The sequence below is a fragment of the Oryzias melastigma genome, linkage group LG4 (genome assembly GCF_002922805.2).
Source record: "Oryzias melastigma strain HK-1 linkage group LG4, ASM292280v2, whole genome shotgun sequence".
NCBI lineage: Eukaryota > Metazoa > Chordata > Actinopteri > Beloniformes > Adrianichthyidae > Oryzias > Oryzias melastigma.
In genome coordinates, this window is record NC_050515.1 from 21,344,101 (window position 1) to 21,361,360 (window position 17,260).

The following is a 17,260-nucleotide window of genomic DNA, read 5'->3' on the forward strand; positions in this document are numbered from 1 at the left end:
TTAGTAACGCCGTTATACTTAAACGGCGTTAGTCCCAACACTGGACGGCAGGTTGAAGTTTACTAATCTGTTGCTTAAAAAACTTGGTGAATGGGCAGTGTCATCGATGTAATAGTTTATATTTATTGGGATCCCCCTACTGGAGCAACTGATTGCCAATGAAGAAAGCATTAGAATTTTTAACTTTGAATTTAATTGGAAAAAGCTTTCCAAACCAGCACCGAGTGGTTATTTGAAGAATTGTAACATTTCTTTTAAATTGGAGTTAAAATTAAAGGTTAGGAATGGAATCTTGAGGTTTAAATATGATAAACTTTCTTTTGAAAAGCCAGTGATAATAAGTTGAGCCAAGAGATTGAAGAGTATAGTTGATGATGTGACAAGTTCCAAAAGGAACTTTTGGGAAAAAAGCATCTATGAATGATGGATGGGTTGATAAGTGAGTCCTCAAATCTAATTTTTGGAGACAAGGAGGCAGTGAATGAAGGAAGAGCAGGAGCGATGTGCTCCATTTCCTGCTCCTCATGAGATTCATTACAGGATTTCTATGGATGTTCCGTTTCTAGAGGTGCTTGTTGGGGAACCCCATAAGGAGTGCATGGCAGTCGTCCAGTTTGGAGGTCAACCAGGTTGAACCAGCTTTTGGTTTAATTAATAGAGTGAAACTTGTGTGTTCAGTAAGCTTTAAGGGTGAATTGTAGATCAAATTTTGCTGAGGTTAGTGATGCTAAAAGGAAAGTGACTTGTTGTGTCCCGATATAGTAATGCAGCTCATGGAGAATAGTTGAATCAGGTGAGGTGCTCGGTTGTTTCAGTTTTCTTGGATCTGCTCTTTTCTCGTCTCCGGAGGATATAAAGGCCAAGATGAAGGAGGATGCTTATGAAGAAATGAAAGATATTATGATCCTACTGAGCAATAGTTTAGTATCATCAGCATAGCAGCGGAATGAGTTTCTGATCCAACCTATAGCATATAAGTGATAAATACAATGGGTTTTAGGACTAAGCTTTGAGGAACTCCTCAGGGGATTGAATGACACATTGATTATCATTTCCCTCGAGGAAATGTCTTCTATTCTCTCAGTGGAGTATGACCAGGATCAGAAGACAACTATTGTGCGGTGGAGATGAATGTGTCCAGGATTTTGAGGAGAGATGGTGAACTAGTCACTCAATAACAGGTCATGAGTGACTTTATCAGTTTCTGTGCTGAGTGGAAACCAGACGTTCCAGAGACCGAGTCTTGGCGGTCATGATTCTGTGCAGCTATTAGGCAGGTAATATTGGGCGCCTTTTTCAATCAACAATGTCAGATCTGCTACTTATCCCATGAATGCATCTTTTTTACTGAAAAGAGAAAACAAACATTTTTTTTTTTAAGTTTGTAAAGTTTCAAAAGATTTATTGCCAAAGAGAATTGTTTCGAAAATGAAATAATGTGGTGAGTCTATAAACTTGTGGGAAGTTGATAGATGAAGTTGAGAAAGGTCACCCAGGTCAACTTTTTTCCTAAGCTTTTGCCATGTGGTCTGCTTTTGGTGAACAAGAAAAAAAAAAGGCAAGAGAACTAAAGACAGGAAAAGGGAAACTCGGTTTATTAAATAAGATGAAACAAAATCTCCAAACCTCAAAAATTAAACTGAACTGAACTTAAGCAAACCACGACAGAATGAAAAAACCAGTGATGTGAATGGATCTGACATTTAATTAAAAAAAAGAAACAATTCCACAGTGGGTATTCAACAACAACAGTAAAGTTTGGTAACTAAAGCCTGGTGTGAACATGACCACTGGTGGAACAAAAGGCACAGAATCAAAAGCGGCTGAACTTAACATTTAAAGCCAAACAGGAAGTACACACCACAGATCTTCACTACTTCTCTTACTTTATAAGCTTTTCATAAATCTGTCTTTTTATTTATTAAGAAAAATATGAACTTTTTGAGTATTTTTGACTGGGTTTTTAGAGCAGCTTTAGAACAGCCCAATAGGATGAAACTGCAGTGGTACATACAATGCAGCAAAAGCACAGACCAGTTTCTCTGCAGGAGCCTAAGAAAGGATGCTCCTGATTTTAGTAACATTATGTAGGTGGAACAGGGCAGCTAGAGAAACTTCAGAAATGTGCCAGCCCAAAGACGTGTCCTGGTTAAACTTTATTCTGTTTCTGAAAGTACTCCTGGGTACCTAACGCAACAAACAGAAAACCTCTGAAGGACTGACGTACGAGACCCCCAACCACTCTGATAACAATTATAAAGACAAACCCCTTAAATTACACAGGTTTTTATGTTGCAGTGGAGTCAAATTGTACTCCTTAATCCAGCAGCGTTTGTTGTCATAGCAACACAAGGTGATGCAGAGTCTTCCCTGAAGTACACATTTGTCTTTGGAAATTGGTGTAACAATTTAAACGTTTGTTGCTCTAAATATACGACATCAATATATTCATATTTGAACAGGCTTGTACTTTGAGCAGAATGTCACGTTGACTCAAGGTGGCAGCATTTACAAAGGTCAGAGGTCAAGAGGTCATCACCACATTTGAGTTTTTTCACATCTCAACCAGTTTTTTTCTAAATCTTTGTGACAAAAGGTATAGAAATATTTTCTAGTGTTTTTCATTTTTGAATTGTGTGCATTTTTAACAGTTTTAGACGGCTCAGAATTACTTAAGTATGAGTTTATGAGTGCATAAGAGATCAGATTTAGGTTTTGTTTAAAGAACAAAAAGGTGGGAGATGGATCTGGGTCATTACAGTGACTTTTATTTTGAAGGTTCACAGTGGAGGAACACAAATCAACTAAAAGAGTTCAGTCTCATAAAATAGAGGGTTAAGTAAGTAGTTTTGTGACAAAGCTCCTTAGCAAGGAAAAACTGTAAACCAGTCAAATGATTCGGTCATTTTGAGACTGGAGTGTTTCTGTTGGTCTTATAGGAGGCTGTGCAGGGTCAGATGGTAGTGATGAGGTGAGGGAGCTGAGCACAAACATGACATTTAAATCTTCTGGTTAAAACATCATATTTTAATTAAAAGGAGTTAAATAAGTGAGTAAACAAAAAATACATAAATAAAGCAGATGCAAACGCATTTTGTAACTTTATACGAAATGTTTTTTTTTCCTGTTCGTGTCTGTCCATTATGACCTCGATGAAATGATGCTGGCGCCATCTCCTCCACATTCATGTCACCTGAGGTCATTCGTCTGCCTCTACGTGCTTCAATGCATTAATTTTAATCGTCTCCTGGCAGCTGTGGGTTTTTTTCCCTCCAGTTGGAGTTCACCTTAATGTTTATATTTATTGGTTGCCATTAAAACAATACAAATGGCCGAGTTAGTGCTTTAGAAATTTTCTACTTTTTTACATATTATTCAAATTTTACCATTTCTGTAGCCGTGTGATCCCTTAGGGTAGCGTCACCACGCAGCCTTTAAAAATTTATATTTTATGGATGAATAAATATGTAACATTTACTGAGTGTTGCTTTTAAATATTTGTATATACTTGAAAATAGTAAGTAATATATGTATATATAACACATTTGATAAATGCTCAGAAAGGAGCATGCAAAAATCAGTTAATGTTCTTAAGTAAAAATATATCAAAATATTTTGTAATAATACCCTCATAATAGAGTAATACCACACTACTGCACAATATATATACATTTTCTTTATTTATTATTTTGTTTATCAAAAAGTTTCTGGTCAGATGACCTCATATGAGAGGATGAAGTCAGTAACCCTGAATGACACCGATTTTATACACAGCTGGTTTGATCACAGAGGTGTGAACATCATCCATGTCATGCGTTCATATCAGTGCTGGCAGATCACCGACCAGAACCAGAGTCTGTTCAGGCAAAGCTGCAGCCTCTGCTGTTTTCTCATTAGTGTTGATTTTTCTACGTCACTGCACAACAGTGCCTGGAATTCCAACAGAATTCATGTTAGTCAGGAGCCTTACGGGAGGTAAGAGAATATTATATAAAAACCTGAGCTCACAGATGAAGCCTGGGCCTTGACACACCTGCTTTGACCAGTTTGTCTGAGTTCATTACTGTAGATATTTGTTAAAAAATGCGATTGTGTAGGTTCCGAAACATCCACCTAAATGGGAGCAATTGTCAACAACAAAGTAGCATGATGGGAAAACATTTTTTTAAAATAATGTGGATTTTCAGTTATATACGATACTATACTTTTGAGATTGAACACACAATGTCTTAAAAAATGAACTAAATCGAAGCAAAAAAGCAGTAGAAACCCAGGAGTCACTAGAAGAATTGGACGAATATGATTATGCATTCTTGCAAGTCATTGTTTCTGTGTTTAAAATCCTCCTCTTACTCTGATGTAAAAGTAGAACATCTTGTCAAATATTGGCTACATTGCTACATGTTCTTATATTTGGTTCCCTTTAAAAGCCATTATTGTTACAACAGTGCTACTCATCCTTTAGACTTGCATCAGCAGTTAATTTAATACATTTGTCAATTAACGCTAATACATTTTAAAGTTTTTGTAAAGGCAGAGTCAAAAGAAAAGTTTGAAAGTTAGATTTGCTGCAGTGTCAATACACTAAACATTAAAATGCTTTATCAAAAAAGTTCATTAATTTGTTACATTTAAAAATGTTAGTTTTTATCAAATTGCATTTTTAAGTTTAATAAACCATCAACTCAAAATGTTAATTTGATGAAAACTAATAATGTTAACTGTAACAAATTACAGAACTTTTGCTGATCCAATGTTTCACTTTTTCAGTGTATGTTTTAACTAGAGGTGTAACATTTGATTAATTAGTGGATTTATATTCTTACAGTCAAACCAGATCCATCCGTCCAAGGCTAGTTGTTAATCGCATCGAGCTATACTATAAAAATCATTTTTCGAAATAGAAAAATCAATTATGTTTATTTATTTTGGATTTTTGTAACTGCCATTAGGATTGAGACAAAGTTATTTTACTATAACGTAAAAAGACAGAAGAGAACACACACGTGAGGGCAGCAAAAAACGATCAATCCATCATTACAGTTCAATGTGTGGAAACCCATGTGACTATACAGTGTGGCAGAATGCTCTAATAATATTTTATTTGTATAATATTGATGTGGGATATCAACAGTGAGCTGAACTCTAGGAAACTAAAATGTGAATGGATTTGACATTAGTTCTTGTTTACTTGGTTATTTTCCTGGATATAACAACAACTTTTGGGGGAATTGTACCTATGAGCCGATAGTACAGACACTTATTTACAGCAATTTTAGCCGACACAAGAGTAATACATGCTGTACTTGAGGGATTTAAACCATGAATGTCAACAGAACTATGAGGACAGTTAATAATTGGCGGTGGCTCATGAGATCCCACTGTGCCCTTAAACTAAAAGTCACCAAAATGGCACTGAATATTGATGGCAGGAAAAAAAACTTGCGACCATGTGAACGATCTAAAATAGTCCTCAATAAAAATTTGCAAAAGTGAAATCATTAGAACCTCAACTTCATGTTTGATTTTAATACCCTTGTAACTGAAGAGACATTGGTGCTGAGCTTAAGAAACAAACTAGAATTGTGATTCTCAATTCTCACTTTTATCCTCTTTTGTGTTTATTTAGCAAACTGTTGTATTTTATGTGTTTTTGTACCATCTCCCCGCAGTATCTCCGAGTAAAGCCTTTTTAATGTCACTTTCCTTCATGGAAAATGGCAGGACTTGAAGAAAACATTAACCGCTGATGTTGATTCAGGACTTCACTTTGAACAATCACAGTTTCCAGTGGCAACCAGAACTAAATGTCACATCTGCCATAGAGGCTATGAATTAGTGGAGCATCAAGCACCGCAGACTGTAATTATGGAAATGTTAGGGACAAATCGCTCTGTTTCAGACATTACATCTCTCTTTACAGAGATTTTTTTCATATTCAAAAGTTTACACTAAAAATTTGAATCTTAAGAAAGTAAAAATACTTTTTTTTTTTTTTTAAGTCCAATTTTCAGTATTGCAAGAAAAATAATCTTGAGAAAATGTGATAGCAACTGACTACAAAACACCTTGGGCCTACTGAGAAGACAGTAAAGCGGCTATAAAAGTAGACGTCATTGTTTTAATTTAGCTTTTCATTACTGAGGCTCTTATAAAAAGTTAAACAAAAAAGTAAATTAATTCGATAATGTGAATTATTTTCTAATTGAAAGTTGATTTAACTTTAAATGATTTTCTTTAAAAACAACCTAATTTTAGTCTTTTGTTGGGCAAAGGGATTCCTCAGGGCCATGTTTTAGGCTCCCTTCCTTTTTCATTTATTTACTGGCTCAGTTCAATAGCGGATGTAGCAGTTTAACACTTTTTCCTTTACATTATTGTCCATTTAAGGACTGTGAATTATATCAATTTTCAGAGCGACCGGACAGACATTTAGCAGTGGCTAACAGATAATTAACTCCAATTAGGTTCATAGAGGGCCGAATGTCAGGGTAATATTCCTGTTGGTGTGATTCCACACTCCAGGCAGCAAATTGGCTCCACCGTCCACTCAAGCCTGTCAGATATAGACGTGTTTAATTAATTAGAGTCTTCAGAGAGTCTTTTAACTCACTCTGTTGGTCTGAATGTTTCTTCTTAGAGACAATTACACATTTTATAAAGAGTCTTTAAATCTTAACTTTTATAATGAAGTGTTTATTGAGGATGACAATGTAAACCTAAGAATTTTATTATTATTTTTTTTAATTATCTGTTAGTTTTTGAAAAGTAAGTCATTAAATTGTTCCACAGTGGGGAAAAGTGCTTAATAGCTTATCAGCTGTTGAGAGACTCTTGGTTTTCCTGTCTCCTGGGATATTGCGACGTTATTTTTATTACTCCTCTATTTTCGCTTCAAAGTGTCTTTGTCTCTGACTTGTGATGGCACAGCTCCCAAATGGTTTGTGGGAAAAATGGGACGTAATGGGAGCGAGAAACCAGGGCAGCTCTCCTATTCTCTACCTCAGTCTGTCTGCTTGTATTAATTCCTCCTATAATTCTTTAGACTAATTATAGAGTTGGAGATGTGAGCGACTTTCAGTGATGTTCAGAGGGAATTAGACAGTCCATAGCTGGATTATAACACATTAGTTGATGTCTTGAAGAGCTGATGAAATGTCAAAAGGGTCTCAGCATCTTTTCAGAAGAGGGGGTATGATGGCCTTTACTCTGCAAGCTTCAGCAGCTGTCAAAGCCTGACCAGAACACGTCCTGGGGGAGTTAAGTGCTCCCACTTAAAACAAAAGTGGCTCACACTTTACTGCTGTCTCTCACAGTCTAATGATGCTCCTTTCTGCCGCACTTTCAGAGTGATCATAAGGAAAACTTTGCTTGTTTATTTTCCCCATTTTACCCCAGAGAACGGATAAAAAACTTGTTTTTTTTAACCAGTTTTTTTCTTTTTCAGTTTGGTGCAACTTTTAAACAGGAGTTTTCTAAAAGTCCGAAGTGCTTTGATGAAAGAATGAACATGCTCGAATGTGTTTTTTTAATTAGGTGTGTACATTTTGATGGAGCCTTTATGTTTCACACACACACACTCACACTGCGCTGCACATAAAAGCCGCTGAGACTCATTAAACCGCTGATTACAGCTTGAGGAAGGTGGTTGTCGCTCAGCTAAAACACACCGACATAAACATACAGGATATTTTTAGTTCTTTCTAAACCAAAGGTAATTAAGGAACAGGCTGGGACTTCAGGGGTTATTTGCAATAAAAAACGCTCAATGAGTTATTTAGATAACTTAAATCCTAATAAACCCTTGAAAAAAATCCTTAATTATTAAGACGCATTAATATAGTAAAATGGGACATTGGCCAATTTTAAACATCTTTAAAATTGGTACATTGATTGCTTTGCTTTAAACTGATTTAATTTAATTTGATTTGACTTACATTGAGCATTTTTTAAAAAGGAAAAAAATACAATAAAAATAATGGTTATGTCAAACCTATTAGATATATATTAATTCATAAACTGATTATAAAAGAAAAGACATGCTGTCTTCTTGAGATTTTGCACACATTTGTACATGTAAGCAGTACACACACATGACATAAAATCTATTTAATATAATAATCATCATGTAGAGCTTGATTGATTAAAAGGATTGGGGAGAAGCAAGGTCGAATAATCCCACCCATGTTATCTTTTATCTAACTTTTCCCCCAATATTTACCAGAATCTGGTTCTTAGCATCTTTTTAAAGAAATTCATGATTTTTCAGTCCAAGAGCAGATTATTTATTACGTAACAAAGATGACGTTTCTTTTCGAAACATTTTAAAACACTATTACAGAAATCACAATTGCACAACATTTAACAAAAGCCAAATGCTAATTGATTAATACCGAGTAACAAAATGGATTGGATTTCATTTGAGAATTATAACTATTAAATCTGACCTAAATTTAAACACATTTGTTGAAACAGAACTACTTTAAAGCCTTCCAAACCGACTTCACAGGGAGAGCTGAAATGATTTTTTTGCAGCTGCCTGTATCAGTCTGATCATACCTGACAGACCATCTGCAATGAGAGCCATGCTTCAGCTGTTTGACACGATAAGAAGAAAACTTTGATGTTCTTTGAAGTGCATGAAGCAAAAAATGACTAAGAAGAAGTCACATTTTAGTTTGGGACCAGCACCTTCTCTGCTGTTAAACTCACAGCGTTTCATGTTAGGTTAATGAATAAGTGTCGCCCTTTGGGTGTTTCTGTTTTAAAGTAAATATTCTAATTTCCTCACTAAGCTGAATGACATATTAATCTGTGCAGTTTAGGACACACTTTTAAATTTTGCTGTGAAGTCTGCGCCAAATATGATGCGTTCTACTCAAACCAAAAGCTGTTGTCTTTGTAGAGCTGTGTTCACACCAGACACAACTTGTGTTGCAATGTTAAGGCAATGTACAGACATAAATTTTGGTCCTGCTGCGTGATTTCAGTCATTTTTAAAGTTTGAAAATGCAAAAATGACTAAAAAGAAAGTTTTTTATATCTATGTTTTTGTGCTTCATCTGTCTAGAAAGTTTCTGTTTCTATAAAACCGTCCTCTTCCATCTAACGGTGTTGGACGATACATTTCATGTCATCATCAGAAAGCCTTCTCAATGAAAGCTATGAATTATTCATTATGTTGAGGAGGGACGTTCCTAATGTAGAACTTTTATCGTTTTATTTTATTTTTTTAACAATTTGTTCTTTCTATGATGTAAAATTAGGGCCTCCAAAAAAATAATGATATAAAAAAATATTTATTAGAATATATTTGTAAAATTATGAGCAAAATTTAAATTTATGAGAATAAAGTTGTTATAAGAAAAAAGTCAAAACTTTAGAAGAATAGTCGTAGAAAGTTAAAAGAATAGTCGTAATTTTACAAGATTAAAGTTGTAAAACTATGTGAGAAAAGTTGCAATTTTACAAGAAAAAAGTCGTAATTTTACGAGACTAAAGTCATAAAATTGTGAAGGAAAACTTGTAGTTTTACGAGAATAAAGTTGTAATTATTTAAGAAGAAAGTCATAAAATTATGAGAGAAAAGTTGCAAATTTAGGAGAATAAAGTCTTATTATTATGAGGGAGAATAGTTTATATTTTTAAATGAGTCAATAATTGGCAGGAATAAATTAGAAATTTTATAAGTTATAAACTGATAATTCACGATATTTAAGACATAAAAAAATAAAACAGTAAATGACCAATATTGTGGTTTGTTATGAGAGATAAAGATCACATTGTAGGAGCTTATTACAGCATTGGTTTCACAAATAAGGAAATATTAAGTCTTTAGTGAGTCGACTTTGTGTTATTATACATGTGAGGACATTAAAAAGAGTTAGCAGGAAGTTCTTCAGATGAATATCCCTGATCCACCAGGAGTGGAGTTCTGGCTGACAATTTCTAGCTGTCCAATTGCATTATGGGATGTAGATTCCTAAAAGTCCCCATAGGTGGCTGCATTGATGGATTTAGTCAGCAAATAATGTGGAGGAAGGCTTATGCAAAAAAGCATGACGTTTTCCTTGTAAAATTATTAGAAGGAAATAACAAGGACAAAAACATTTGCTTTTTCTTCATGATTTCATGAAAATTATAACCATTTTCTCATAATTTCAACACTGCATCCTTTTAAATTTACTATTATTTTTACATTTTTTCTTCTAACCTTAATATTTTTTTTATTTCTTACCCTTCTGTGATCTTTCTCTTATTATTTTAGGTTCTGACATGGGCGCAGCAAGTTTCTGACTGATAGTTTCAACAAAACACACCCGCTGTGAACCACAGAAAAAGTGAACTGATATTCCCACAGTGTCATGAAAGTATTACCATCTTTTCAAGCCCACAAGTTCTGTTTCTGTGATGGGCCTTAATTGTCTTCAGAAATGGATTCCTCGGATTTCAGGCTTCAGCACACATGAAAGCTTTTCTGTGGAAGATCATTCATTACAGTCAACTAAACATTTTCACGTGGGTGGGTTTCCTCTGATCCTTGTGGAATCTGTCAGTGAAGGTCAGATCCGTTACTGAAAACGCCGGCGACTGAATCCCAGCGAGTCTATTTACAGGCAGAGAAAAAGGCAGGAGGAGGTTCCCGGTCCACGTGGTCCACTTCAGATCCAAACTCTGCGGCTCGCTCAGCTGTTGCCCCTGACAACGCTTTCTGTTGGCAGGGTTCTGATGGAGTGGGAACGCCAGACTGCCAAGTTCTCCCTGTGGGACGAGGCCGAGCGCTAGTACTAATACTTGGCTGAGTCCAAGCAAACCGTTCTGGCCCGCAGAGCCACAGTGCATCCGGCAGAACGCAGACGTGCACGCGGCACAGACTCTGTGACGACCTTCAGATGCTGGCTCATAAATGTGCTAAAAATGGACGCTTCAAAAAATATTTGCTTGCAAATCCTAGCTTTGAGGAAGTGACACTTTGGAAGCATATTTGTATTTTTATGTGGGTGATTTTGGTTCTCGCTAAAAGAAAGATATGATTTTTGCAACCTTCATTTTAATTTTTTGATTTCTTATTACATGTTTGTCAAACTTTAGTTGAAAAACAAACTCAAGGACATATATATTGATTCATTTCACTCTTAAAATTGTCCCTCAAAGTGTGGTAAGAAGCTAGTTTCATCAGAATATCCTGGTAGCAGCTTTTTGGTGCAGTGCTTCTAAAAGAAAAAACATAACAGCACAAAAACAACCCAAGCACACCTTTAAATTGAAAGTGGTCCAAAGCTGCTTGACTCTAACCAATATATATATATATATATATATATATATATATATATATATATATATATATATATATAAATATTTGGGCCCTCTGTATAGTTTTTGCAAAACCAAGTTTCCATTTACAAAGCTCAATTTAATGATGACTTTCTTAACATTTTCTCCTCAGATTTTTGTCTTGATATCATTGACTGTATATAAAAACTCGACTGAGTGACCCCTCCCCCCTTGCCTTCCAAACAGGAAGTACCCGCTGATTCCAAGAATCCAAAATTCCTTAGACTTCTATAGAGAAAGAAACAGCTATTATTCCGTCATTTCATTTGACAGAATAAGCAGATTAAACATTCCTGATGATCCCGTCGTCTCTTTCAGATACCGAGGTGAGCCGGTGTCTTCGCTCTGTGCTGCCGTTTGAGCTCCGTGTCCAAAGAAAATCCTTCACAAGAATCTCAAGATGTTTGCCGACATCATCCGCCCGCTGACCCTTACCCTGCTCCTCCTTTTGCCTTTGGTGAGTTTGATTTTTTTAAGTCATTTCTTGTACACAATTCTTTCTTGAAACTTGAATCAACACTAAAAGAATAGATAAATTATTTAAAAAATATATATATTTTTGACTATAGCACCCGACAGGTGCTAGGATAGGCTCCAGCAACCACTTTAGATAGATGAATGGATGATTAGAACACCAGATTTGGAGATTAATTCATTGAAAGTTAGTTCAGGTTAGCATTCTGATTGGCTAGCATTCATGTAACATGCAGGCTGTACCTCACCTCTGTCAACAGCAGCTGAGTTGGAGTCCTGCATCCTTGTGACCCGACTGGGTTTAGAAAGTGGGTAGATAGATGTCATAATTTAGGAGTTATCTGTTAGTCTTAAGAAGATTTATTTTTTATTTAAATAGGTGTTATTAAAATGTCACTTACTGTGACATAAAGCTAAACGGACCTGCTGTGATGTCTTTCTTTGCTTTCTGGCGAATCTTTCCGCCGAGCTTTTTATCCTATTTGGCCGTTCCACCTTCACAAAAGAAATTCTTGCAGGTTTAATTGGATTCTTCTTAGCTTCACACAAATCTACCATTGTGCAAAACTACTGCTTGAAAGCTGCAATCGCCTCTGTCTTCTCTTTGGGTTAGACTGCACTGCAAAATGTGGAGCAGAACGAGAGTCCTGAGAAATCAATAAACCAACAGATTCAGCAACAGGTGGACCTTTTAAATGAATTCAAACGAAGATTGATTTTCATGGTAACCATAGGGAAAAGTACCCATCAATTATGCATCGATCAGCGTGTGTCAGAACCGTTGGGTAAGGATCTTATCATTAATTCATTCTTCAACATTGTTCCAAGAAAAGCTTGAAGGAAAAAGAAAAATGGAATTGAAGTTAAATCTGAAAATCACCATCAATTTATTTTCATGGAATTAAGTGGAAAGGTTTGAAGTGAAGCGTTTGCTTTTTAGCCAAATCAGGTCTTTTGATCACTTCCACAGTGTAATATGACGCGTCCAGGCATGCAGACGGCATCTGCAAATGTTCGTGGCTGACTGGACCGCCATCAGGAGTCCAGTGAATCCCTGCCTGGTACTGATAGGATGCTGCCTGAGCAACTAAACCAGTCGTGAAACTTCCACTCTGCAGAAGATGAGTCATTTGTCTGTGACTAAAACAACATTTTATGTCATTCAACTGCAAACTGTGTATGCTGACAGTGAGTTCAGAAGATGCAAAGTGTAAAGTATATCACTGCTGGACTTGGAGATTGTGGGTTCAAATCCATGACTTATACCAAAGATGGCTCCCTCCTTGACACTTGGCTTAAGGTGTTTACCCACCAAATAGTCTCTGAGTCTGGCTGTACAGCAGCTTACGGCTCCCCTGAGTGATGAGTTAAATGTGGAGAGCATGTTTTATGTGGGATGGCTTATGGGACTTTAACTGAGCTTTAAGTACAGATCAGAGGAGACAAGTTCTGCGGAGTGACGATTTATTCTTCTCCATCTGGTAATCTGTTAAAGGAGTGGTACTTGTGTGTCTGGATTACACCAGTAATGTGTCTTTGATGGTGTATAGGGATTTTTTTTTTTTTAAGTTGGCCTTTTCATAGAATTACTTGTTTTTTGAACAATTCTATCATCCAATCTTTATGCTAACATTTCTGTTGTTTTTGGAATTTAAGATAATGAAGTGTTTAGTGACAAACCATTCCTTTACCAAAAATAAGTATACGTCAAGTATATTAAGTATTTCCCCACGTGTACCAAGTACACCTATAAAGTATACTGAGAGTTTACTAACAAGTTTACTTATTGGATCCAAATCGAATCACTTTTAGTTTATAAAAAGTATACTTAAAGTAAACTTTTGGTATACTAATAGTTTACTTTTAATAAACTTAAAGTTTATTTTAAGTTTATGAATATATACTTAAAGTAACCTTTCTGCTATACTGTTAATTTACTGACATTAAACTTGAAGTTCATTTTAAGTTTTAAAAAGTACATTTTGAAGTACATGTAGTGTAGAATAACCAAATAATCTATGAAGCAAGTTCTTGGATGGATAATAAGTCGGAGTTCCCAGGATTTGCAACCTCCACAGACAGGCAGTCCATTAATGATTTTGATTCAGGTGTCCGAGTCTATCGAATATATCTTTAATAAGTACTTTAAAAGTAAACTAAAAGTATGCTATCTTAGATTTAGTTTTAAAAAAGTACACTTGAGTATATTTGTTTTTGGTAAGGCTTTAAACTTCATTTAGACTGAATTAGTATCAGGATATTCGGTCCTTGTTTGATACTCTTCAGAGTTCGCTTCCTTGGACCATAAAAAGTATAGATTACAAATAGACGATTGGTGTTCACCACAAATAATTTAATAAAGTAAAATTACGCACTTGCCACTTCAGAGTTGTTTTTGAAGGAACAGAGTTTGGAACTGCCAGTCCTCCACGTGTTTTGTTGCGTTCATGGTCTGCTGCTCCGCCTACAGTAACACCTATTAGTCATGATAGTAGAGCAGGTAAATCAATACAGTTGTCTCTATGTGTGAAGCGGATCCTTCTGGGCTTTCTCAATACGAACTATTGACATTCAGTGAAGTCATTCAAGATAGATCTAATGTTATTATGGAGCCTTTAAATAAAGCTTACAACCACGACTTCAGAGGAATAAACCGATGAGGTGTGAAGAAATAATACGTCTCTTCAGATAACATGATGTAATCTAAAACATGTATGAATAATAAACATAATCGGAAGGTACAATTTTAAGAAAATAGAAAATTATAAAAAACATTAATTGGACATTTTTTAATATAAATGTATCTTAAATGGACTGACACACCTACCATGAAATTAAGAGACAATCAGTTTTGTTTTCCAAGGTGACCCAAGTGTTGGGTACAAATTATGAATAAATCCTAATTAAAGTAAATCCATCTGTTTTATTTCCACTTAAGTCTATTCACAACCGATCAAAGAAGATCCTTTAAGCTCACAAATAAACTAATATTTTGTCATGATTGTTGTCCTGGTGGCGTCATCGTCCGGGTGAAGCGGCTGATCTGAGTTGCTTGTATGCTTTACACGTTGATCCATGAAGTTTTCACCTTTAAGACCAATGAAATGAGGTCAGAGACAATAAAGTGAGCAGGTGAAGAGAAGTACGTCTATTCTGCTAATGAACAGCAGACATTTATCTGCTTTATGATGGACTTCCAGAACCCCAATCCAACATTACTCATCAGGTTTCCTTCGATGAAAAGATTTTTTTTTTCCTTCTTGGTTTTTCTCTAGATTCAAATAATTGAGATTATTAGATACAAGAAGAGAACCCAAGGTTCTAAATGTTGCCTTTAAATGACCTCTGGAGGCTTCTGTGTTAAAAGGAACTACGAACGTTTCTACAGATAGTATTTTTAAATCAATTAACTTGATTTAAGTAGACTGCAAACTATTTGCATGGGAAGTTTTTTCTTTTATTTTTTGATTGACTGGTGGGTGAATGGACTGAAATAACTAACTCTTTATTTTTTCGTGCCTTTTGCCACATTTCTTAAAGTTTTTGAACCGTGTGTAATAAACTCCCATAAAGTCGGGGGTCAGCAAACTTGTTAGCTTGTGGGCCACTAAAGGGCCAAAACAGAATCAGTTTGGAGTGTTTTAGTGATCCAAAGAAAAAACACAAAACCTAAATCAAAAACTAACCCATCTCAAGCCTAGTTTTCACCATTTACGATCTCACTGGTGACGTCAAAGATTAAACCATCTAAAAACACTGACCATTACTTCAAGAAAACTTTTGTACCACTGCTCTAAATCCAATCCTCTCATGGACACCGATATGACCAGATCAGGCTTTAGTGAAGAATGAATTCGACATCAGTGAAGGCCGCTCATGGGTGTTAAATTGTCAAGCTGGATAAACCAAGTTCAATGATCTGTCTGGAGGCCGCAGCTCATTTTGTCGTCTTCTTTTCAGACAGAGCGGAATTGTGGAAACACTCGCTCAGCAGTGAGCCTCCCAATGCGAGTGCCTCCATCCATCAACTAAATCGATGGTGAAGCAGAGTGACGATGATGGATGCTCCCCCAGCAGTGACTGATCAAAACGCCATCCTAAGCCTCATGCCCCTCCTCTGTCTTTGAGCTGTGATCTGTCACCCTGTTTGTTGTGAAGCCTCTTCTTTTCTCCCGATGGATAAAGAGAAGCTAAAAGTTTATGTTTGAAAGCCTTTTCTGTTTGGGTTAAATCAGAGAAGCGACCTTCCGTTGGGTCGCTGAGCACGGGGTGGCCAGCAGCTCCGCTGTGATTCATTGGAGCAGTTTGGTGTTTGAACAGATACTAGTGCTGCAGCTTTTTCACACACGGCAGAGCTTTGAGTCGTTCATACATGATGACACTTTCTCTGTTTGTTTCTTGCAGGGCTCCAACCAGCAGGTGCCCTCCAACTGCGTGATCAAGAGGGAGCAGGAGAAATGCATGGAGATGATGGCGTTGCACGATTCCAGCTCTGAATTCGGTCGGTTTATTTTATTTTTACTCTTCGACTTAAATTCCTTCCTGTTTATGTTTGTAATAACGATCAGATGATTCAATTTAAACAAGAAATTACATAAAAAATGATAACATCTTGAGGGTTTTCACAGTAATGATCTGGAAATTGCTCTACAAACTGCAGATGACTGTCTGCAAAAACAGATCATTAGAGGATTTCACAGCTTGCTTCTGTGCTTTATAGTGACACAGAATAATCACATATTGACAGAGTAATTTAACACTCGTATTCAAGTCTGCCATATGACTGTGTGTCTTCACTGAGACATTTTTCAGGAGGGTGACTGCTGTGGAGAATTCAAGTTGACTAGACAGATGAAGGATGAAGTCAAGTTTAGAGATGCTCAGTTAAAGCTGTCTTTCTAATGTAAAAGATGTGAAGATTGTCTACATTTTGCTTAATTTTGTCCAATGTTTGGTTACATTTAAACCTTCAAAAAGTCGGCCATGCTCTTTATGTCATTTCTGCTTAATTGTCCACTTAATATTTTGTCTCAATTAAAACTGTAATAAAACACACCGGGATTCACTTGCAAGTGGGTAGAATTCTCTTAATTTCAGGCAAATCAAATTTAACTTCTTTGGTTTGCTTCACAGTTCATGTGAGTCTTAAAGTCCCACTCCGATCATCTTTTGATCTATTGTGAAAACAGTGGTCTTTTAATTATGATTATGCCGTTTATTGACCAAAAAAAAAAACTGTGTGACATAGATTCTCCAGGTATCCAGCCGTACAGTTTTGATGCTAGCTGAAACAGGTACAACAGAGACGTACACGGGTCTATTTGTCTACAAGTGGATGCATCAGAATGGAGCGGAGCAGGGAGCATGTGATCTACCGATTCAAGTTTCAACATCACATCTACAGCTTTTTTTGTCTGCTCCTGATTCACAATGATTTGAATAAAGAAATACG

The 17,260-nt window shown here is 36.1% G+C and overlaps 1 protein-coding gene across 2 annotated transcripts in view; it reads left to right on the top strand.

Annotated features, from left to right (window-relative positions):
* The window catches only part of LOC112150324 (pituitary adenylate cyclase-activating polypeptide type I receptor), a 29,460-nt gene that overhangs the window by 2,486 nt on the left and 9,714 nt on the right, over window positions 1-17,260 (top strand). For both annotated transcript variants that reach the window (XM_024278532.2, XM_024278533.2), the window contains exons 2-3: window positions 11,653-11,791; window positions 16,213-16,309. In XM_024278532.2, coding sequence (XP_024134300.1) covers window positions 11,735-11,791; window positions 16,213-16,309 — 154 coding nt within the window. In that variant the 5' untranslated portion in view covers window positions 11,653-11,734. The remainder of the gene's footprint in view (window positions 1-11,652; window positions 11,792-16,212; window positions 16,310-17,260) is intronic.